Raw genomic sequence first — 25,282 nt, 5'->3', positions numbered from 1 at the left:
CACACATCTTCACAGACACACTTTTTTTGAGACAGATATTCTCCTCCAATGAGAAATATATACAATATACTGGATACATGTTGTCTTCGTAAAATATAAAAATATAATATAAACAAATATATATATGTCCTACTGATTGTCTTATGCTAAGGACTAACTAAGGCTCAATAAATGAATACATACATATTATATATTTTGCTTCATTAATAAATGCCTAATTGTATAGGTAATTATCACCAGCTGCATAGAGCTTATCTTTATCTCCCGTCATAAATTTAAAAGTAGACAAGGAGGCATCTTCTCAGACTGGTACATTCATGAGAAAAATAACATTAAAGAGCAGAAACCTTTGTATGACCTTAATTTGGCCTACTCAAGACATACAAAATTGTAACTATAGTCAAGAATGGCTCTTAAAGGCAATGAACATCCATCTTGACTAGAATAAATTGGATATCAATGCATTTACCTATGAAAAGGCACAACAGTATGATCTATACGAGTGTATTACTGTAGTGCAGCGGCGGCATGAAGCGCATGGCGTCATAGCAACCAATGACGCTGTGCGCTCCTGCTGTCAGCAGGAATCCAGGCCGGTATACCACGGACCGCTCACGGCCGCGGAACATGGCCGTGTGCATTCGGCCTGACTCTGTGGAAAAGTGTTTATTTTTTTTATTTTTATTTTATAGCTGCATGACTTCAAGTTCTGTTAATTTTTTTTTCTATTATAGAAGCCATATGAGTTTTAGAACGACTTCCAAAGAACTAGGGAGAGATTTATCACTTCCCTTGTGCCAGAAAAGTAGCTTTAAAAAGTCGCAAGCAAGCAAGACTCTTTTTATGCCGCCAAATGAAGCCAGAAATCTACAGCAGCTTAGAGATGTTGTAGATTTCTGTTTAGATGGACAGACTGCCAGAGGGTTAGCCTGTGCCTCCTCATAAATTATGTGCATCCTCCAGCAAGGCAGGGGATATCAAGACCAGCGCAGAAAGTACTGGTCTTGATAAATCTCTCACTGAGGGTTCAGTCATTCCACAGTGTAGAAGGTAATCGAGAAGATGATTTCAAATACATGCTAGCCTAGGGCATCCTAGCATGTTGAGCCTGAGAGCAGAATACAAGATGCTGAACAAAGTCTCTGAACCCCTTAATGACCAGACCATTTTGCACCTTCATGACCAGGCTTATTTTTGAAAATCTGACATGTATCACTTTATGTGGTAATAACTTTGGAACACTTTTACTTATCCAGGCCATTCTGAGACTGTTTTCTCGTGACACATTGTATTTCATGTCGGTCATAAATTTGAGTCAATAGATTTCACTATTATTTATGAAAAAATCTCAAATTCACCAAAAACTTTGAAGTGATACCTCAAAATATTTATTACTTAACATTCCCCATATGTCTACTTTATGTTGGCATCATTTTGTACATGTCATTTTATTTTTTGGGAACGTTAGAAGGCTTAGAATTTTAGATGCCCACATTTTAAGGACCAGTTCAGTTCTGAAGTCGCTTTGTAGGGCTTACCGTATTTTTCGCCCTATAATACGCACCGGCCCATAAGATGCACCTAGGTTTTAGAGGAGAATAAGAAAAAAATATTTTCCATTACACCTGAGGTCAGACCAGCAATCAGACCCCCAATGTTAATCAGACCTCAGCTTACAGCCTCAATCAGACCCCCCCCCAACCTTCAGCCATATGTCAGCCCCTATATGTCAGCCATCAGCTCCCAGCGCAAAAAAAAAAAAACTCACTTACTTCCGCTCCTCACCATCGCGATCCTCTTCATCCTACTGTCGGCTGTGTATCACGGCCAACGTGGTCGTAAACTGATGTATGGGCACACGGCAGGGGGCAGAAGAAAAGGAGCGCCGTATGGTTTTTGAAAGGCAGATTTTGTTGGACTGGTTTTTAGACGCCATGTCCCATTTGAAGTCCCCCAGATACCCTACAGTAGAAACCATCAAAAAGTGACCCCATTTTGGAAACTACGGGACAAGGTGACAGTTTTATTGGTAATATTTTGGGGTACATATGATTTTTAATCGCTATATATTATGTTTTTTGTGAGGCAAGGTAACCATAGAATGGATGTTTTGGCACAGTTGTTTTTTTTTTTTTATACAATGTTCATTAGATCGTGTGCTATTTTTATAGAGCAGGTTGTTACGGATGCGATGATATAAAATGTCTACTTTGTTTCAGTTTTACATAAAATTTATGTTTTTGTGTCTCCATTTTCTTAACTCCATATAATATATAACACCATTTTTATTGGTACCATTTTTGGGTACATGTGATTTTTTTTTTTTGATTATTAATCATTACACTTATTGGGGCAAGGTGACCAAATTTAAAAAAAAAATTTGGCACAGTTTTTATTTACTTTTAGTGCGTTCGCCTGAGTGGTTAGCTCATGTGATATTTTTATAGAGCAGGTGAGTACGGACGTGGCAATACCTAATATGTATACTTTTTCTTATTTATTTAAGTTTTACACAATAATAGCATTTTTGAAACAAAAAAATGATGTTTTAGTGTCTCCATAGTCTGAGAGCCATAGCTTTTTTTATTTTTTGGCTGATTGTCTTAGGGTCTCATTTTTTGCGGGATGAGGTGACTGTTTGATTGTTACTATTTTGGGGGTCATACGACTTTTTGATCGATTGGTGTTGCACTTTTTGTGATAGTAAGTGACCAAAAAATGTATTTTTCTTGGCACAGCTTTTTTTTTTTTTTTACGGTGTTCACCTGAGTTAGGTCCTGTGATATTTTTATAGAGCTGGTTGTTACGGACGCGGCGATACCAAACATGTTTAGGGTATTTTATTTTCTTCATTTTTACCCAATTATAAATGTGCGTATATGGGAAAATGTTAGATTTTATTTATTTTTTACACTTTTTTGACACAGACCCACTTGGTTCTTGAAGATCCAGTGGTTCTGATGGCTCTACAATACACTGCAGTACACTGTATAGTGTACTGCAGTGTATTTTCATTCACAGTAAGCCTGATCAGGTTCCTGACTCTGGCAGGACCCTGTCAGGCTTACATACGATGGCAAGCCTAGATGGCTGTGTAAGGCGTCCATCCAGTTGCCCTGGTAACCAGTGGGAAGCTGCTACAGCAGAGCAGCGGCCCATAAGGGAGGGGGGAAGGAGGGAGCTTGCTCCCTCTGTTATGATCGATCGGGACGCTGCCACAGCAGCGCAGTGCCCGATGGGGGAGGGAGCTTCCTCCCTGTTAACCCCTTCCATAGGGAGGCCCCTACGGACCGCGGCATGGAAGGGGTTAAACAGCCGACGTCAGTGCCAGCACCGATGTTGGCCGTTACAGTAGATTGTCAGCTGTATGTTACAGCTGACAATCTACTACTGCTCGGGTGGAGAGGTCGGCCATCTCATTACCTGGTCCCGCTCGACCATCCTGAAGGGGGCGTGATCGGGGCACAGTAAACACAGCAGCGCAGCCCTGATCTCCTCAACACACTGAGGAAATCGGAGCTGCGCTGCTGAACGCTGCGATTAGTCAGATTTGACTGACCAATCGCAGCGATCCAAAGGCAGGGACCACTGTGATTGGTCCCCTGCCGGGTGTCCGTAGCACCCGTTTAGATGCCGGTGTCACCGCAAGTATACTTGCGGTGACACTTTGATCTCATGACGTACTGTGCACGCCATGATGCGGTAACTAACACATTATGACGTACACAGTACGTCATTAGTCACTAAGGGGTTAAGAACCCCAGATTTCATCACAGTACTTACAGGCACACTCTTGTCATCACTGATGTCTAAGTGCACCGCTAGATAGAAGAAGCACAAGTTAGAAATACATGACAGGAGGTAGTCTTGGGGGTCCAGAATAAATATTAGAGGAAGACTAAAGGTGCCCATACACAGGGCCGCTGATAGGCCAGTACAGCTGGCCCAGTTGTACCGGGCCCGGCTGGCAGGGGGGCCCGGGCAGCCTCGACATAACCAATTAATGTTCTAAAAAAAAAAAAAAAAAAAAACCTCCACAGCCCTGACCGCTAGTCAAACGCCGTCGTACCCCCCCCCCCCCCCCTGCTTTCTACGTTTTTTTTTTTTTTTAAATCGCCGCTCAGTACCTGCCTGCTTGCTCCGTTTGTATGCGGCAGCAGGTAGGGACTATTTCCTCTGTTTCGGGCGCGGAAGAGTATCTCTTCTCTTCTCTCTCCCGCGCCCGCTCCTCTGCTCTGCTCAGTCTGCTCTGCAGAATCAAGTCCCGGCCAGCTTGTCCTTCCCTGGCGCCGCGGAGTGATTCTTCTCCCTCCGCGGCGCCAGGGAAGAGAGTGAGAGAAGGAAAAGCACCACTGGCAGTGAAGAAAGGAAAAAAAATAAAAAAATTTGTGACACTCCGGGCAGCGAATCCAGGAATCCAGGGAGGCAGACAGCACAGCAGCCAGCGCTACTACTACAGTCTATCTACAGTGAAGGAGGAAGTGACTCTGTCCTGGGGCCAGGAATCAGGATAACAGGTATGAATGTACTTGTTTGGGGGGGGGGGGGGGTCAAGATCTACTCTCTGCAGGCTCACTCTAATTATTATTTCAGGCCTGGCTACCCCACTGTAGTTGAGTTGTCTACAGTAAACTATCTTTAACGAGACCTGGCTTGTTGTTTTTTTTCCACCTTTATCATTTGTTTAATCTTCCTAATTTTTTCAAAATACCACTTCATTTATTCATTAATGTTTTTTTATTACATATTGATATTAAAGAGGTCTGTTCTCATCTGAAAACAGTATTTATTTTGGATAATAAAACTTATAACTGGCTGGAGAAAAATAAATATCACTTGTAGACAAATCTGCATGTTGTTTCAAGGCGGCGTCTGGGGAGGGGCCAAGGGCGGGGCCAGGGGTGTGGCTGAAGGAGGGATCAGGGGGTGGAGCTGAAGGGGGCCCCGTCATGTATGCTGTACGGGGCCCCATGATTTCTATCAGCGGCCCTGCCCATACATATTAGGCTACTTTCACACTCGCGTTTGGTGCGGATCCTTATCCATTCAGAATGCATTAAGGGCAAAACTGATCCATTTTGGACCGCTTGTGAGATCCCTGAACGGATCTATATTGGCGGATCTATAAAACTATATTGGCCAATATAGACTGAGATGTGCATAGCTATGCCTGTGAAACAATTGTTCACCAGATGATTTGATTGATCAGCGGTTGTTCAACCATGAACTTCTGTCTAATGGCTATGGTCATCTTAAAGCTTTTCTGTGAACATCTAAGCAAACAACTGGACGTCTGGAGCATTGTGGCAGATTTACTGATAAAAATGCCTCCCATTGGGCGTGGCAGAATTTTGTTGCATGGTATGCCAAATAGGTGGCATAAACTTAGACTAGATGGTCTAAGGGTGCACCAATTTTATCAGCCACTTTGATGCATCAATTTAGACTGTAGTCTAAGTTTACACTGTAAAAAATACAGTATTAGCAAATCTTCCCCAATATGTTCTGGACAGACAAGTCAAAGATACAGTATATACAGTAATTTGTTATATTGCCATATGTTTTTGAGGCATTGGATACATGGAAATCCTCAAACTAGAATCTACTACTTCATTTGTAGGTGCTTGAAAATAATTTGAGACATTTGAAGATTGAGCAAAAATGAAAAAGTTTGAGCTCCAGTTAATTCTCTTTCTTTACTGTTAAAATGAGGAGATGAAATCATATCTTAGTTTGTGTTATGAAAAATGAAAAAAAAAAAACCTACATGGGTTTTACATGGTGCTTTATGTTTAACCTAGTTTACCACTTTTTTTATAGTGTTCAATTTGACAGTACATCCTGTGCAAAGTCCTACGAACAAGTTTTGTATTCTGACATTGGATCGGGACACGCTGCCCTCAATTACTACCATTCTGTTAGATGTCCTGTTCTACTCCCATAAGTGAGTAAAAAAAAATAATATATATATATATATATATATATATATATATACAGTACAGACCAAAAGTTTGGACACACCTTCTCATTCAAAGAGTTTTCTTTATTTTCATGACTATGAAGGCATCAAAACTATGAATTAACACATGTGGAATTATATACATAACAAACAAGTGTGAAACAACTGAAAATATGTCATATTCTAGGTTCTTCAAAGTAGCCACCTTTTGCTTTGATTACTGCTTTGAACACTCTTGGCATTCTCTTGATGAGCTTCAAGAGGTAGTCCCCTGAAATGGTCTTCCAACAGTCTTGAAGGAGTTCCCAGAGATGCTTAGCACTTGTCGGCCCTTTTGCCTTCACTCTGCGGTCCAGCTCACCCCAAACCATCTCGATTGGGTTCAGATCCGGTGACTGTGGAGGCCAGGTCATCTGGCGCAGCACCCCATCACTCTCCTTCATGGTCAAATAGCCCTTACTTTAAAAGTTTTCCCAATTTTTCGGCTGACTGACTGACCTTCATTTCTTAAAGTAATGATTGCCTCTCGTTTTTCTTTACTTAGCTGCTTTTTTCTTGCCATAATACAAATTCTAACAGTCTATTCAGTAGGACGATCAGCTGTGTATCCACCTGACTTCTCCTCAACGCAACTGATGGTCCCAACCCCATTTATAAGGCAAGAAATCCCACTTATTAAACCTGACAGGGCACACCTGTGAAGTGAAAACCATTTCAGGGGACTACCTCTTGAAGCTCATCAAGGGAATGCCAAGAGTGTGCAAAGCAGTAATCAAAGCAAAAGGTGGCTACTTTGAAGAACCTAGAATATGACATATTTTCAGTTGTTTCACACTTGTTTGTTATGTATATAATTCCACATGTGTTAATTCATAGTTTTGATGCCTTCAGTGTGAATCTACAAATTTCAAAGTCATGAAAATAAAGAAAACTCTTTGAATGAGAAGGTGTGTCCAAACTTTTGGTCTGTACTGTATATATAATATATTGCTAACTGTTATAAGCATAATATTCTCTCTCCAAAGCTCTCAGACCATGTGTAAGCAACTCCATGTTGGCTTCTTATATTCTTACAAATTCTACTTGTGGGTACATTATCCTTTTGTGATAAAGTTGTACAAGGATATTAGGGCAATTGTTTTTACTCTTTTTGAGTTATGTTTGATGCCAATAATTACATGTCTGTAGGGACATCTTGATTTGATGCCATGGGAAATGGGGATCAAAGAGTTTGGATTTCAAGCAATCCAATCTAATGTCCCAATCTCTGAATGTGTTTATTCACATGTAGACATGTGCAATAAGGGCTAGAAATCACAACTGAAATTTAGAAGGATCACAGTGTAAGTTCCATGAGGAAAATAACTGTTACATGGCAGAGTTCAGGTGCTTGGGTTAAAAGTGTTGTCCATGTGTTTCTTTGATGACCTATCCTAAGAATAGGTCATCAATATATCATCAGTGGGAGCCTTACTCCCAGCACTCCCACTAACCAGCTGTTTGAAGAGACAACAGCGCCACTGAGTGTCGCAGCCTTTTTCTGGTCAGTGATGTCAAAATAATCTGTCATATGACTTAAGCAAAGCTCAGTCCCATTCAAGTGAGTGGGGCTGAGCTGCATAACCAAGCACAGCTGCTATATAGTGGACTGTGCTGTGTTTGGTAGGCTGCAGGAGGCCACGGCGCTCACCGGAGTACTGCATACTCTTCAGCTGATTGATGAGGGGTGCCAGATGTTGGACCTCCACTGATCAGGTATTGACGATATGACCTGAGGATAGATGGGTAATAAATATTAAATACTCAGAAAAGTCTTTAAATATAACTTTTTCAATTGGTTAAATGGCCTTAGAATTGCCCACACAACCACACAATAAAGCAGGCTTCCTCAAACTGCGGCCCTCCAGCTGTTGTAAAACCAACTCCCACAATGCCCATCTGTAGGCTGATACCTGTAGGCTGTCCGGGCATGCTGGGAGTTGTAGTTTTGCAACAGCTGGAGGGCCGCAGTTTGAGGATGCCTGCAATAAAGTATGAATAGTGTGTGACTCTGAGTTCACATCAGTAATTCTCTGTATGCATTCCAGTGCAGGTACTGTGAGCCCTGAAATGGGCTATGTAATCCATAGAGATAAGTCCTCCTGGAGTCCTCTCCATTATGTGCGTTTGATCTGTAGTCTTCAGAGATTGAAACTATGTTTTTCTGATGCAGAACCCCTCTTCACATATAGCTAAATATAACTAAATTATCAAATTGTGGCTACTTGCAGTCACCTGCAGTGCAGACTTACTGCATACTGATTTATAGAACTCTGATTGTCTGTCAGGAATGTGTCAGACGGAACAGAGCACTATATACAGTGGCATGGAAAAGTTTGGGCACCCCTGGTCAAAATTACTGTTACTGGGAATAGTAAAGCAGTTTGAAGATTAAATGATCTCCAAAAGGCATAACTTAAAGATGACACATTCCCTTTGTATTTTAAGCAAAAACTTTCTGAACTGCCTTGCATGCACTGCTCTTTTGAGTTCTATACACAGATTTTCAATAATGAACAGATCATTGTTTCCAAAAATGCATCAGGCTTGTTTTAGATGTTCTTTTGCAAATTTCTGACACTAAATTTTGGGGTGATGATGCAGGAGAGGTTTTCTTCTGATGAGTTTTCTTTGACGGATGTATTTTTGCCGGTGTGGCTGAACAGTAAAGCAATATACTTCAATCCCAGGTTCTGCTAAATCTTCCTGAAGGTCTTTTGCAGTCAAAAGGAGGCTCTGATTTGCCTTTATAGCCATCCTATGAGATGCTGTCTCTGAAATTTTTCTTAGTCTTCCAGAGCTACTCTTGACCTCAACTCTTCTTGTTAACTGCCTTTTCTTAATTACATTTCAAACTGAGGAAATGGCAACATGAAACTACTTCAAAATGCTCAAGCTGAAGGTTTTACCATGGCCCTCACAGTCCCCTGCTGCGAACATCATTAAAATCTGTGTATAGACCTCAAAAGAGCAGCGCATCCAAGACTGCCCAGAAATCTCACAGAACTGGAAAAGTATTGCAAGGAAGAATGGATTGAAAGACTCTTGCTTGGCTACAAATAGCATTTACAAGCTCTGATACTTGCTAAAAGGGGAGATACTAGGTACTAACCCTACAGGGTGCCCAAACTCTATCGGGCCCTTTTGTTATTTTGCAAATAAAAAATGTTTTTGCTAAAAATACAAAGGGAATGTGTCTTTTATGCCTTTTGGAGATAATTTTGACCCGGGGTACCCACATTTTTGAATGCTACTGTGTGTGTGTGTGTGTGTGTGTTTGATTGATTGATATATATATTTAGATATACACACCCCTGTTAAAATGTCACGTTTCTGTGATGTAAAAAAAATGAGACAAAGATAAATAATTTCAGAACTTTTTCCACCTTTTTAATGTGACCTATAAACTGTACAACTCAATTGAAAAACAAACTGAAATCTTTTAGGTAGAGGGAAGAAAAAAATATAAATATAAAATAATATAGTTGCATAAGTGTGCATACCCTTCAACTAATACTTTGTTGAAGTATCTTTTGAGTTTATTACAGCACTCAGTCTTTTTGGGTATGTGTCTATCAGCATGGCACAGTTTGACTTGGCAAGATTTGCCCACTCTTTGCAAAAACACTCCAAATCTGTCAGATTGCGAGGGCATCTCCTGTGCACAGCCCTCTTAGATCACCCCACAGATTTTCATCGGATTCAGGTCTGGGATCTGGCTGGCCCATTCCAAAACTTTAATCTTTTTCTGGTGAAGCCACTCCTTTGTTGATTTGGATGTATGCTTTGGGTCGTTGTCATGCTGAAAGATGAAGTTCCTCTTCATGTTCAGCTTTCTAGCAGAAGCCTGAAGGTTTTGTACCAATATTGACTGGTATTTCAAACTGTTCAGAATTCCATCTAGCTTAACTAAGGCCCCAGTTCCAGCTGAAGAAAAACGGCCCCAAACCATGATGCTGCCACCACCATGCTTCACTGTGGGTATGGTGTTCTTTTGGTGATGTGCAGTGTTGTTTTTGGGCCAAACAAATCTTTTGGAATTATGGCCAAAAAGTTCAACCTTGGTTTCATCAGACCATAACACCTTTTCCCACATGCTTTTGGGAGACTTCAGATGTGTTTTTACAAAATGTAGCCTGGCATGGATGTTTTTCTTCGTGAGAAAAGGCTTTCATCTTGCCACTCTACCCCATAGCCCAGACACATAAAGAATACGGGAGATTGTTGTCACATGTACCACACAGCCAGTACTTCCAGATATTCCTGCAGCTCCTTTAATGTTGCTTTAGGCCTCTTGGTAGCCTCCCAGACCAGTTTTCCTCTCGTCTTTTCATCAATTTTGGAGGGATGTCCAGTTCTTGGTAATGTCACTGTTGTGCCATATTTTATCCACTTGATGATGACTGTGTTCCATGGTATATCTAATGCCTTGGAAATTCTTTTGTACCCTTCTCCTGACTGATACCTTTTAACAATGAGATCCCTCTGATGCTTTGGAAGCTCTCTGTGGACCATGGCTTTTGCTGTGTGATGCGACTAAGAAAATTTCAGGAAAGACCAACTAGAGCAGCTGAACTTCATTTGGGGTTAATCAGATGCACTTTAAATGATGGCAGGTGTATGCTGACTCCTATGTAACATGATTTTGAATGTGATTGCTTAATTCTGAACACAGCTACATCCCCAGTTATAAGAGGGTGTGCACACTTATGCAACCACATTATTTTATTTTAGTTTTAGTTTTCTTCCCTCCGCCTAAAAGATTTCAGTTTGTTTTTCAATTGAGTTGTACAGTTTATAGGTCACATTAAAGGTGGAAAAGTTCTGAAATGATTTATCTTTGTCAAATTTTTTTTTTTACAGCACAGAAACCTGACATTTTATCGGGGATGTGTAGCCTTTTTATATCCACTGTGTGTGTGTGTGTGTGTGTGTGTGTGTGTGTATATGTATATATATGTGTGTATATATATATGTATGTATGTATGTATGTGTGTATATATATATATATATATATATATATATATATATATATATATATATATATATATACAGGAACTGTGTAATAAGTATCAGTGTGAACAGATTTAGCATCCTGTCCTGGTTTCATATTTCCTAGAACAGGAAGTTCTGTTTTTATAGACTACTAGCAAATCTCGGCTAGAGTGGATAAAATTAGACAGGATGTGGTCAGTTCTGTGTACTGACAGCATCAAACAGTGAAGTTAAAAAATTCGTATTTGGGAAGTTCTTTCATTAATACGTTGTTGCAATTTTATTTTAGGTCACATGAAGATTCTCCTTTACAGAACAGCGAATCCTTTCCGTTTTTTGCCTTCTCCTTAATAGACGGATATATTTCTATTGTTATGGATACAGAGACACAGAAGAAGTATGACTTATTCACTTCTATAATATAAAGAACAGAGAAAGCTAAAAAAAAAAAATGCTTAGGTTATATCCTTATGGAATTGTTAAAGGGATTGTTCAACCATTAATTTATTTTTTTTATTCTCCGTTTGGTCCCTCTGTGATATGGACATGTGAGCATGTGCCAATCCATGGCTAAGGCAGATTAACTACTGCCAGCAATTGCCTGACAAAACCATATTTCTGGTGTGGAGCAGGACCTCTGCCAGCCCGAAAGTGATGAGATATACTAGTAATATGCCACCTCTTCTAGAGTGGGAAAACCCTTTTAATATTAGTGGCCCACATAAAATAATCCGGTTTAATTTGTAGACAGTCTGAAAGTGTGCTAGATTTATACTAGTGGCTGATGCTGGATAATCTGGTGCATTTTTAGACTAGTCTATACCACCTATTTCAGGGATGGCCTGAGGCTCTCCAGCTGTTACAAAACTACAACTCCCAGCATGCCCAGACTGTCTACAGCTATCAGCCTACAGCAGGGCATGGTGGGAGTTGTAGTTTTACAACATCCAGAGAGCCGCAGTTTACAGCAAAAATTCATCCACACTGTGTAAAAATTGTCTTTAAAGGGAACCTGTCATCAACTTTATGCTGACCTCACTGAGGGCAGTATAAAATAGTGACAGAAATGATTTCAGCTGTGTGTGTGTCACTGATGAGCTAAAAGTAAGTGGTTGCTGAGAACCAGCATCACAATCATTGAAGCTCCGGCCTTGAAAAGAGTCAGATCTACCTGAGAAGAGTCCTGGTTATTCATAATCTCCTGCTCTCACCCATCTGCTGATGATTGGCAGTTCTCTCCTAGAGAGAAAGGGAGAAAACTAGGTAGAAGACTGTCAATCATCAGCAGGTGGGCAGGAGAGCAGGAATTCATGAACAACCATGACTCTTCTCAGGTGGCCGGGACTCTTTTCCAGGCTCAGTCTGCAATGATTGTGATGTTGGTTCTCGTCAACCACTTACTTTTTACTTATAAATGACAGACCGCTGAAATCAACTCGCCTGTCTCTACTTTATTCTGCCGTTAGTATGGGCAGCATAATGTTGATGACAGGTTCCCTTTAAGCCAAAAATGTGTCCCAGTGTGCCAAAAATGTGACCCAATGCTCAAAAATAGTGTTTTTGAGCCAAAAATATGTCCAGTTTTCTAGAATTGTCTCAGAGCCTAAAATGTGTCTCAGTGAGGCAAAATTCTTGACAGAATTCTGTCCAGAAATGTATTCCAACGCGCCAATATTCTGTTCACCAAAAACTTTAGACCAACTCTAAATTGGTCTAATCTACACAAGGTTAATGCTACAGAATTGTGGATTTCGGCTTCATAAATGCCTAGAATATAGACAATAGCTGGCCACAGCCACATTCTACTTTAGAACCAGGAAATATTGAGAATGGCTACAGAAATCATTCACATCTGATAACAATTTTGGCACAAACAATGCTAAGGAAGTGGGGCACTGATAGTAAATGCGGGACAGCGTTATTTATTTAAACCTTTAAACAAAGTTGTCCAGTGATAAAATATTGATGACCTATTCTCAAAAAAGGTCCTAAACATCAGACCGGAGGAGTTCCGACTCCCAGCACCCCCATCGATCAGCTGTTTGAAAAGGCTATGCCGATCAAGCAAATGCTGCTTCTGCTTCACTGTTTAACTGTGCGGCGGTGCAGTGTTACTACAACTGCTCATCCTGTTCACTTGAATAGGAGAGGAAGCAGTAATTGCGCTGCACCGCTGCTAGTTAAATGGGGTTCAGTCAAACTTTGAAGAGGAAATGGCCCTCACACAAGTGGCGCAACCTCTTCAAACAACTGATCGGCGGGGGTGCCTGGAGTCAGACTTCTGCTGATCTGATATTGAGGACCAATCTGGAGGATAGGTCCTCAATATACTAGCACTGCTCGTCCTAAATGGCCGGTACTTTGCGCCCCAGGACAAGCATTCTCGTCCTGAGGTCCTTCCTCTCCCCCATGTGCGGTGCCGCGATCTGTTACTGACAGCCGGATCCCTGCTGCATCCACCAGCATCGGTGATAACGTCGATGCCGGTATATTAACCCCTCATATGCCGTGGTCAGCGCTGACCGCGGCATATGGGAGGTTTGCACTCCCTCTCCTCATACATCTGGTTCTCGCGCTGCGGTGGTGGGTACCTGATGGTTGCCATGGCAGCCCCAAGCCATTCAAAAGCCTTGTGGCCTGGCAGCTACGGAGGCCTATGAGGCCCAGCCCCCAGGCTGGGTCTCATAGGCAAACTATCAGTGTATTACACTGTGTAATACACTGATAGTCAATGCAGTACAATACAGATGTATTGTGCTGCATTGAAACAGGGATCAGACCCTGCAATGTTGAAGTCCCATAGTGGGACAAAAATAAAAAATAATAAGGAAATAATATTTTTTTTTTTATTGTTAAAAACACTTAAGTTTCAATAAAAAAAAGCCCATTTCCTATAGAGAGACAGATAAAAAAAATATGAAAAAAAATAAACAACTGACATATTAGGTATTGCCGCATGCATGACAACCTGCTCTATGAAAATATCACATAATCCACCCCATCTGGTCAACACCGTAAACATTTTTTTTAAAATAAAAACTGTGTGATGACTTTGGTCACCTTTCATCACAAAAAGTGTGATACCAAATGATCAAAAACTCCTATGTACCCAAAAATAATACCAATCCATCTCATTTTAGCAAAAAATCAGACCCTAACTAAGACAATCGCCCAAAAAATAAAAAGATCTGGCTTTTAGAAAATGGAGACACTATAAAACATGATTTTTTTTTGGTTTCAAAAATGTTTTTGTTTAAAACCAAAATTATATTTTAAAAAAGAGACATTCATAACAACCTGCTCTATAAAAATAGCACATGATCTAACCTGTCAGGTGAAATCCGTAAAAAACTAAATATAAAAACTGTGCCAGAACAGCCATTATTTTGTTACATTGCCTCACAAAAAGCGTAATATAGAGCAATCAAAAGTCATATATACCACAAAATAGTACAAATAAAGTGTCACCTTATCCTATAATTTCCAAAAGGGGTCACTTTTTTGGAGTTTCTACTCTAGGGGTGCATCAGGGGGTCTTTAAATGTCATATGGCAACTTAAAATTATCCCAGTAAAATCTGCCCTCCAAAATATATGATGATGTTCCTTTGCTTCTGCGCCCTGCCGTGTGCCCGTACAGCTGTTTATGACCACATGTGGGGTGTTTCTGTAAACTGCAGAATCGGGGTAATAAATATTGAGTTTTATTTGGCTGTTAACCCTTGATGTGTTACAAGAAAAAATGAATTAAAATGGAAAATCTGCCAAAAAAGTTAATTTTAAATTTCAGCTCTTTTTTTCCTTTAATCCTTGTGGAACACCAAACAAGATCGGTTTTGAATAACTTGAGGGATGTAGTTTCTACAATGGGGTCATTTATGGGTGTTTTCCACTATGTAAGCCCCACAAAGTGACTTTAAAATTTAAGTGGTCCTTAAAAGTGTGCGTTTCGGAAATTTTCTTAAATAAAAAAAATTGCTTCTAAAATTCTAAGCCTTTATAAGATCCTAAAAAATAAAACTACATTCCCCATATGTCTACTTTTATGTTGGCATCATTTTGTAAATGTAAAGTAATAACTCTTTTATGATGTATCACTATCTGCCTTAAAAGCTGAGAAATTAAAATTGCTAATGTTTTCCACATTTTCGGTAAATTTTGGATTTTTTAATAAATAAAGGTGAATTATATTGACTAAAATTTTTCACTATCATGAAGTACAATGTGTTGCGAGAAAAAAATTAATGCTGTGTTCCCTTACTACTATATATTAGCTCTAGGATATGGTTAAGTGACTGTATTCTATCTCAGCAGTTTGAATCATATTCCAATTTACAGTAGTTGTGTTTGGTGCGGTCATACTTCTATAGATAATCTAAATTGGGAAAAGGAACTTGTACTATGCTTGCGGTGTTCTCTTCATGTGTAATGCGGTCAGAAGGTTAAAGGGATGTTCGTATTCTGACGTTAATGTCTTTTGCAACTTCCTTTAGATTCCCGACTGACTTACTTCTAACAAGTTCATCCAGGGAGCTGTGGCGGATGGTGAGAATTGGAGGGCAGCCCCTGGGCTTTGGTGAGTTCCTTTATTTAATTATTTTTAAATCCTGAAGACCTCTCAAGAGGAAGAAAGACAACTAGACAAGGTCTGACATGTCACCTTAGGAAAGGCTGAATTAAAAGGGGTTGTGTCACTTCAGCAAGTGGCATTTCTCATGTAGAGAAAGTTAATACAAGCCACTTACTAATGTATTGTGATTGTCCATACTGCTTCCTTCCCTGGCTGGATTCATTTTTACCTCGCATTATACACTTCTCGTTTCCATGGTTAAGACCACCCTGCAATCCATCAGTGGTGTCCATGCTTGCACGCTATAGGAAAAAGTGACGGCCTCTCTGGTGGCCAAGACCGCAGGAGCTCACTTAGGCCGGTGCTTTCACCTGACAGGTTCACAGGGTGTGCTGCATAGGGAAGGCAGCCTGCGATGTACCAGACACTGATCCCCACTTGTTAACTACTGGAGGAAGGAGAACAACAATCCACGCAAACACAAACTGCTTAGCAGGTCAGCCCGGGCTAGAGGAGGGAAGGCCAGCCGCACGAGGTGCTGAAGCCAGCGCTCAGTCCCCATCTTAACCTCCATCACTCCAAAAGCACTTAGTGGACCGTGCGCAGGGGGACACTTTGAGACCGCTGAGCCAGAGAAATACCGAGGCATTGGAGTGCTGGAGAGAACCCTTAGAGAAGTACTTCCGTGACTCTCACACATCAGGAAGGAGGGGGAGAGACTCCCAACCTGATCATAAGGCTGAGAGCCACACCAACCACCAGGCCCAATAGCCAAAAAAATATATATTCTGGCCAAAACCAAACTAAGTGGCCGATCTACCCCTATTACTGTGACAGGTCTAATAAAGACTATTATAACCGACCTATCAACCAGGAGCATTGCTCCAATTTTTCAGATCCCTCACAGGATCTACACGCCTTTAAACGGCCTCTTCTGCTACACACTACCCCACTATCCCCATCTGGCCTCTGCTGCACTTTGTGAAGAGACTGATTGAAAGCCCTTTCAATCAGCCTAAAGTCACCCCTGCGTCAGACTCAGACCAAGCAACTGAACACTCTGAAGAGAAAAAAACAATTTCCAGAGCATTTCTCACTCGCCTACTAACCCCCTCCCTGGCCCCCATTGCCAATGACCTCTCCGAGATCAAGTGAGACCTCCAACATCTAGGCCATAGGATTGATTCGCTTGAACAAACACAGACGTCTGTCATAAACCATTCAGCAGCAGTCGCTTCAAATATCCAAATATAAGAAGCACATATCAACAAGTTGTATGTCACTATGGAAGATCTAGAAAACCGCAACCGATGCAACAACTTGAGAGTTAGGCTACGTCTACACGACGACATTTGTTGCGCGACAGATAGGGCACAACTACACTGAAACATTTGTCGCGCGACATTTTGTTGTACTAATGTCGCGCGACAATTTTTATAATGGCAGTCTATGGTGTCGCACTGCAACATGCTGCGACTGCGACGCAACAGTCGCAGAAAAATCCATCTCAAATGGATTTTCTGCGACTGTTGCGTCGCAGTCGCAGCATGTTGCATATTGCAGTGCGACACCATAGACTGCCATTATAAAAATTGTCGCGCGACATTAGTGCAACAAAATGTCGCGCGACAAATGTCGTCGTGTAGACGTAGCCTTAGAGGAGCGCCAGAATCAGTTGAAGCCATAGACATTGCAACTACTTTAACAGATTTATTCTCTGGACTACTTGAGGACTTCGAAAAAGAGTCGCTGGTCATTGAAAGAGCACACAGAGCTATGAGACCAAAAACCGTGGAAGCCCCCATCTGTAAATTACTGGACTTTCGCATGAAAGAAAAAAACCTACAGAATGCTAGATCCTCAGACTCCCTTATCTACAATAACAGCCAAACAACCATATTCCAAGATCTGGCACCAGCAGCGCTTGCAAAGCGACGATTGCTCAAGCCACTTACTGATTTCCTACGTCAGAGACCATACTTATTTCGCTGGCTATTCCCGTTTGGCATCTCCATCTCAGCAAATGGGAAACGCTACACAGCTCGCACTTCAGAAGTGATTGCAGTGTTGGTGGAGCTGGACATCCCATTAGATCCACCACCAGTGCTAGAAACGGCGCACTCAACCATCAACATACCACCTCTACCTGTGCTGTTGCCATGGGAAACAGTTGAAAAGCCCAAGAATCAAAGAACCAAGAAGTCCCAAAGAGCCCTGACTTCACCAAGACGACTGGAACCTGCGTGAGAGGCTGAGACACATCTCCTCAGAGAACGGTGTAGGAATTACAACAGTTTGCATATGTGCCTCCCACTTGTTAAGGGACCAAAAGTAATGGGACAGAATAATGATCATAAATCAAACTTTCACTTTTTAATACTTGGTTGCAAATCCTTTGCAGTCAATTACAGCCTTAAGTCTGGAACGCATAGACATCACCAGACGCTGGGTTTCATCCCTGGTGATGTTCTGCCAGGCCTCTACTGCAACTGTCGTCAGTTCCTGCTTGTTCTTGGGGCATTTTCCCTTCAGTTTTGTCTTCAGCAAGTGAAATGCATGCTCAGTCGGAGCATTGCATTGCATGCTCAGTCAGAGCATTGCATAACATTCCACTTCTTTCCCTTAAACTCTTTGGTTGCTTTTGCAGTATGCTTTGGGTCATTGTCCATCTGCACTGTGAAGCGCCGTCCAATGAGTACTGAAGCATTTGGCTGAATATGAGCAGATAATATTGCCCGAAACACTTCAGAATTCATCCTGCTGCTTTTGTCAGCAGTCACATCATCAATAAATACCAGAGAACCAGTTCCATTGGCAGACATACATGCCCAAGCCATGACACTACCACCACCATGCTTGACTGATGAGGTGGTATGCTTAGGATCATGAGCAGTTACTTTCCTTCTCCATACTCCTTCTCTTCCCATCACTCTGGTACAAGTTGATCTTGGTCTCATCTGTCCATAGGATGTTGTTCCAGAACTGTGAAGGCTTTTTTAGATGTAGTTTGGCAAACTCTAATCTGGCCTTCCTGTTTTTGAGGCTCACCAATGGTTTAAATCTTGTGGTGAACCCTCTGTATTCACTCTGGTGAAGTCTTCTCTTTTTTTTTTTTTTATATCAAATAATTTTTATTGATCTCGTATAATAAGCATTTTCTGCAAGCACATTGTCATTTCCACCATAGTGCAGAACACATGAAAGTATAGTAACATAGGACATCATCAGATGACACAGCCATTTCAGCACTATACAATGTACACAATTAAGAGTAAATGTAGTAGTATACAATGTACACCTTCAAAATTAAGTATGGCAAATTTTAAGGCACAAAACATAACATAACATAAGCCTAGTAAAGTTGTCTGACAGCCCCCCATTGGCTCTGATGCGCGCCCTAGGACTTGAGTACAACACCTGTACCCACTGTATAAACAGAGCGCCAAAGCCCATAGCTCTCAAGATTCCCCACAGATAATTCCACTCTACACTATCAAACGCCTTAGCGGCATCAAGAGTAAGCAAGGCCCTGTCTCCACAATTATCTGCCGGGATACTCAAACTAGCATATAGTCTGCGGATGTTTATAGCAGTTGACTTCCCAGGCATGAAGCCTGTCTGATCAGAGTGTACAATAGTCAGAATCACCCTGGACAACCTGTTCGCCAACACCTTTGCTAGGAGCTTTACATCCGCTGTTAAAAGTGAAATCAGCCTATATGAGTCTGGTAATTTGGGATCCTTCCCAGGAATGGGAATGACTACAATTATAACCTCCTGCATAGAGTGTGGTAGCGAACCCGTCTCCAGTGAATGTTCCAGCACCTTAAGCAATTCAGGGAGAAGCACCCCCTGCAATTTCTTGTATACCTCCACAGGTAGGCCGTCTGCCCCCGGAGCCTTGCCATTCGCCATACCTCCAAGTGCTGCTTCCAGTTCCTCAAGTGAAATCGGCTCTTCTAATCTCTCCCTATCCTCATCTGACAACACCGACAACTGCGCCTCCTCTAAAAAGGCAGTCAGAGCATCCCCAGAACTAGGGACAGTGGATTCGTATAGGGACACATAAAAACCTTTCAGTATGTCCAATATTCCTTTTGTGTCTTGCCTACTGTTCCCAGTTCCATCTCTCAGTTCCTGTATTCAAGAGGATCCCCGTTGAGCCTGAGAAACAACAGACAGTAGATGACCTACCTTCTCACCCTCCTCAAAAGATCTTTGGCAGTAGAAACTATGCTTCCGCTCTGCAGCCTGCATTAAGTGACACCAACTGTTCCTGAGCTATCGCCAGAGCCTCACTATTAACCAGGGAAGGTAACCTTCCAAACACCCGTTCGGCTTCCGCCACTTGTAAGTGTGCTTTAACATCCGCTTCTCTAGACTTGGATTTGTGCTTACTAATTTCTTTTATCAATACTCCCCTTAAGAACGCTTTCATAGCATCCCAGACTCCGTGAATAGAAGCCGTCCCTACATTAACAGTAAAATATTCCCTGACCGCCAGAGAAATCTCAGACAGATCACCCAGTACATTAAGCCAATGTGGGTTGCATTTCCACAACCTCGGTCCCTCAGGCACAAGTCCATCTGCACCAAGAAATGGTCAGACAACGACCGAGGACGATAGACAACACCCCGAATCAGAGGCAACATAACGTCATTAACAAGAGCCAGATCTATGCGTGATAATGAATGATGCGTAGCAGAACTGCACGAATATTCGCGCCTATTAGGGTTGCGTACTCTCCATACGTCAAACAAACCAGTTTGTCATAATATTCTTCAAAGCTGCACCCCCTGGCGATCCACCTGACCCCTCCACCCGACATCTATCCAAGGAGTCATCCGGCGTGCAGTTGAAATCCCCCACTAGTAGCCATGGTAACCCAGGGAAGTCCGCCACAAAGGTCATAATTACATGTACCAAAGGAGAAGCAAACGGCGGGGGCACATACACTGACACTAACATCACCCGGATCCCATCAATCTTACACACAATACAGACATACCTGCCCTCAGCATCCACACACTGCTGCACATGTTCATATCTAATACTCTTATGCACTAACACACATACTCCCCTGGAATGTGAGGAATGAATCGCGTGTACCACATGTCCCACCCAGTTTTTGCGAAGCCATTGTACAGTATCACTATTCAAATGCGTTTCCTGCAGGCAACAGATGGCAGGCTGAAAACGCCTCAAGTAGTGGAAAATACACTGTCTTTTCCGTGTATCAGCCATACCCGTCACATGTATGTCATGGTAAAACAGTATGACTGACATACTTGCACCTCACACCCCACTCAAACCACATCCATTCAGAGTTCTCACCCCCGACCCTACCCCTTTCTAACGCCCACTAATGAACAACAATCATCATTAATTCTGTCGATACACTCTCTCAGGTAGAGAATCCTCTCCACAACTGGGAAACACATTATGATCCCCTAACCGCCTACTCCCACCTCAGAATCTACCATGTGGTAGCATTGTAAAATACACTTCTTAACTGGTGCAACATTAAAGTGACATTAAAGTGCAAACATATATGAAAATTAAACCAAACTGTATATCTGCCTCCTTTAAGTGTCCAGGGCCCCATTTATCAATTGCCGTTCGTGGACGTCCAGCCACTGTGCCGCCTCCTCTGGATCTTCAAAAAATCTAGTGGATCCCAATGCCACCACTTGTAATTTAGCAGGGAACAACATGGCATATGGAACCTGCAACCCTCTAAGCCTCTTCTTGACATCCATAAAACTGCTCCTCCGCCGCTGCACCTCATTCGAATAATCCGGGAAAATGGACACTTTGACCCTTTTCAGGACCATTTGTTCATTATCTCTGGACTGACGTAAAATAGTGTCCCGTTCCTTAAAATGCAATATCTTCGCAAGAATAGGGCGAGGAGGTCTGCCTGGTGGAAGCGGCCGCATGGGCACCCTGTGCGCCCGCTCCACTGCATACAAGGAAGATAGGCCTTTCTCATGAAACAACTGGTATAACCATTTCTCTGCAAATTCAGTGGCATTGGCCCCCTCCGTCTTCTCCGGCATTTCTACAATTCGCAGATTGTTCCTTCGCGATCTGTTCTCTAAATCATCCGTCTTGGCATATAAGGCAGCGATATCCTTCATAGACGTCTTGGACGCCATTTGCAAAGGCTGGACTGTATCCTCCAATGATGACACCCTCTTCTCCAATTCAGAGGTACACTCAGATATCTTATGTAGATCATGTCTAATTATAGAGACATCATACCTCAAACTGCCGACTTGTACTGTGAGCACTTTAAGGGTGCTATTACAACTTGCCACAGCAACCATTATGTCCTTCAGAGTGGGCTCCTCTGTAGATACGGCCCGAAGGCCCACTGTATCATTTGTTAGGGCTTGCACGCGCTGGCAGAGGCTGATCAGCCGTATCCAGGCCATCGCCATCTATGGGACCGTACTCCTGGTCAGAGGAGGTAAGTATGTCAGTCCCCTTATCAGTAGCCCAGTTGCCCACTCCGCTATCTATACGGGCAAACTTGCTGAGCTTAGCTGCCGCGCTCTGGCTCACCACCTCCTGCAGCGCCATCACCTCTCCGCCATCGGCGCCATGTTGGCCCGCCTCCAGCCTGTCTTGTTTAGTAGCTTTGCTCGACTTCCTCTGCATATTCAGGCTCCCAATTGCAACACAGCAACCACCAGACACTTTCCTCTCACCAGGTAAGGTTAATTCAAGAGAACGAAGTGTGCTACCAACAGTTTAGTACAGGATACATGCGCTCACAGGCCACGCCCCCCGGTGAAGTCTTCTCTTGATTGTTGACTTTGACACACATACACCTACCTCCTGGAGAGTGTTCTGGACAACTGTTGTGAAGGGTGTTTTCTACACCAGGGAAAGAATTCTTCGGTCATCCACCACAGTTTTCCGTGGTCTTCCGGGTCTTTTGGTGTTGCTGAGCTCACCGTGCATTCCTTCTTTTTAAGAATGTTCCAAACAGTTTTGTTAATAATGTTTTTACTATCTCTGATGGGTTTGTTTTGTTTTTTCAGCCTAATGATGGCTTGCTTCACTGATGGTGACAGCTCTTTGGATCTCATCTTGAGGGTTGACAGCAACAGATTCCAAATGCAAATAGCACACTTGAAATGAACTCTGAACCTTTTATCTGCTCATTGTAATTGGGATAATGAGGGAATAACACACACCTGTCCATGGAACAGCTGAAAAGCCAATTGTCCTATTACTTTTGGTCCCTTAACAAGTGGGAGGCACATATGCAAACTGTTATAATTCCTACACCGTTCACCTGATTTAGATGTAAATACCCTCATATTAAAGCTGCCAGTCTGCAGTTAAAGCCCATCTAGTTTGTTTCATTTCAAATCCATTGTGGTGGTGTATAGAGCCAAAAGTGTTAGAATTGTGTCGATGTCCCAATATTTATGGACCTGACTATCTGTTCCAGATGCTGCCGATCAAGATACCTAAATCCTCTTTTATAAAAGTCAGATCATTCTTCCCAAAATACATCTGGAAAAAGAAACTACCCAGATTAAGCTTCTCAACACTAACACTCCCCCAAAGCATTAGGTGGACTGGGCGTACCAGACCTATTTTTATACTAAAAAAAAAAAAAAAAACCTTGAAAAAGCTGACGGCGAAACGCGCGTTGGGGCACGGATTGTCAGTGCTGTGGTAGAGATCTTGGTCAGTATGCTTCATCAACTTTTTTACTAAATTGTTTTATTACTTGGTGTGAGTATTAGGTCCCATTAGTCTAGGGTCTATTGTTGACCTTGTGATGCTATATTATAGACAGGACTACACTCTGTGATAGGCACTGACTTACCTTATTGCTGTAAAGTAACTTAGCACTTGCACTTTACGCATAATCATTGTAACTACCACACATTTGCGATCTGTATGGCATTTTAAGTGTTCTTAAATGTCTGTGTGGCCAGTGGTCACAACTTTATTTTGTACTAATAAAAACATTTGTGATTTTGTATAAAACTTCGTTGCTTGAGTTGTGATTTGGAACCCATAGATCCATATATCCTTTATTGGTTTTTGCTATACAGTGGCGGAAATAATTATTTGACCCCTCACTGATTTTGTAAGTTTGTCCAATGACAAAGAAATGAAAAGTCTCAGAACAGTATCATTTCAATGGTAGGTTTATTGTAACAGTGGCAGATAGCACATCAAAAGGAAAATCGAAAAAATAACTTTAAATAAAAGATAGCAACTGATTTGCATTTCATTGAGTGAAATAAGTATTTGAACCCTCTAACAAAAAAAGACTTAATACTTGGTGGAAAAACCCTTGTTTGCAAGCACAGAGGTCAAACGTTTCTTGTAATTGATGACCAAGTTTGCGCACATTTTAGGAGGAATGTTGGTCCACTCCTCTTTGCAGATCATCTCTAAATCCCTAAGGTTTCGAGGCTGTCTCTGTGCAACTCTGAGCTTGAGCTCCCTCCATAGGTTTTCGATTGGATTAAGGTCCGGAGACTGACTAGGCCACTCCATGACCTTAATGTGCTTCTTCTTGAGCCACTCCTTTGTTGCCTTTGCTGTATGTTTTGGGTCATTGTCGTGCTGGAACACCCATCCACGACCCATTTTCAGTTTCCTGGCAGAGGGAAGGAGGTTGTCGCTCAGGATTTCACGATACATGGCTCCGTCCATTTTCCCGTTTATGCGAATAAGTTGTCCTGTGCCCTTAGCAGAAAAACACCCCCAAAGCAAAATGTTTCCACCCCCATGCTTGACGGTGGGGACGGTGTTTTGGGGGTCATAGGCAGCATTTTTCTTCCTCCAAACACAGCGAGTTGAGTTAATGCCAAAGAGCTCTATTTTGGTCTCATCAGACCACAGCACCTTCTCCCAGTCACTCTCTGAATCATTCAGGTGTTCATTGGCAAACTTCAGACGGGCCTGCACATGTGCCTTCCTGAGCAGGGGGACCTTGCGAGCCCTGCAGGATTTTAATCCATTGCGGTGTAATGTGTTTCCAATGGTTTTCTTGGTGACTGTGGTCCCTGCTAATTTGAGGTCATTAACTAACTCCTCCCGTGTAGTTCTAGGATGCTTTTTCACCTTTCTCAGAACCATTGACACCCCACGAGGTGAGATCTTGCGTGGAGCCCCAGAGCGAGGTCGATTGATGGTCATTTTGTGCTCCTTCCATTTTCGAACAATCGCACCAACAGTTGTCACCTTCTCTCCCAGCTTCTTGCTAATGGTTTTGTAGCCCATTCCAGCCTTGTGCAGGTCTACAATTTTGTCTCTGACATCCTTGGACAGCTCTTTGGTCTTTCCCATGTTGGAGAGTTTGGAGTCTGCTTGATTGATTGATTCTGTGGACAGGTGTCTTTTATACAGGTGACTAGTTAAGACAGGTGTCCTTAATGAGGGTGACTAATTGAGTAGAAGTGTCTAACCACTCTGTGGGAGCCAGAACTCTTAATGGTTGGTAGGGGTTCAAATACTTATTTCACTCAATGAAATGCAAATCAGTTGCTATCTTTTATTTAAAGTTATTTTTTCGATTTTCCTTTTGATGTGCTATCTGCCACTGTTACAATAAACCTACCATTGAAATGATACTGTTCTGAGACTTTTCATTTCTTTGTCATTGGACAAACTTACAAAATCAGTGAGGGGTCAAATAATTATTTCCGCCACTGTATGTGATTATGGATCACTTATTTGTT

The 25,282-nt window shown here is 42.1% G+C and overlaps 1 protein-coding gene across 1 annotated transcript in view; it reads left to right on the top strand.

Annotated features, from left to right (window-relative positions):
• CASTOR1 (cytosolic arginine sensor for mTORC1 subunit 1) overlaps positions 1-25,282 on the top strand; it is a 138,664-nt gene that overhangs the window by 97,629 nt on the left and 15,753 nt on the right. The window contains exons 5-7 of the mRNA XM_040416701.1: positions 5,821-5,944; positions 11,283-11,390; positions 15,486-15,568. Coding sequence (XP_040272635.1) covers positions 5,821-5,944; positions 11,283-11,390; positions 15,486-15,568 — 315 coding nt within the window. The remainder of the gene's footprint in view (positions 1-5,820; positions 5,945-11,282; positions 11,391-15,485; positions 15,569-25,282) is intronic.

Source organism: Bufo bufo, chromosome 2 (assembly GCF_905171765.1).
Source record: "Bufo bufo chromosome 2, aBufBuf1.1, whole genome shotgun sequence".
Classification (NCBI taxonomy): Eukaryota; Metazoa; Chordata; class Amphibia; order Anura; family Bufonidae; genus Bufo; species Bufo bufo.
The sequence above is the reverse complement of the archived record's forward strand: the minus strand, read 5'-3'. Positions and strand labels throughout refer to the sequence as shown.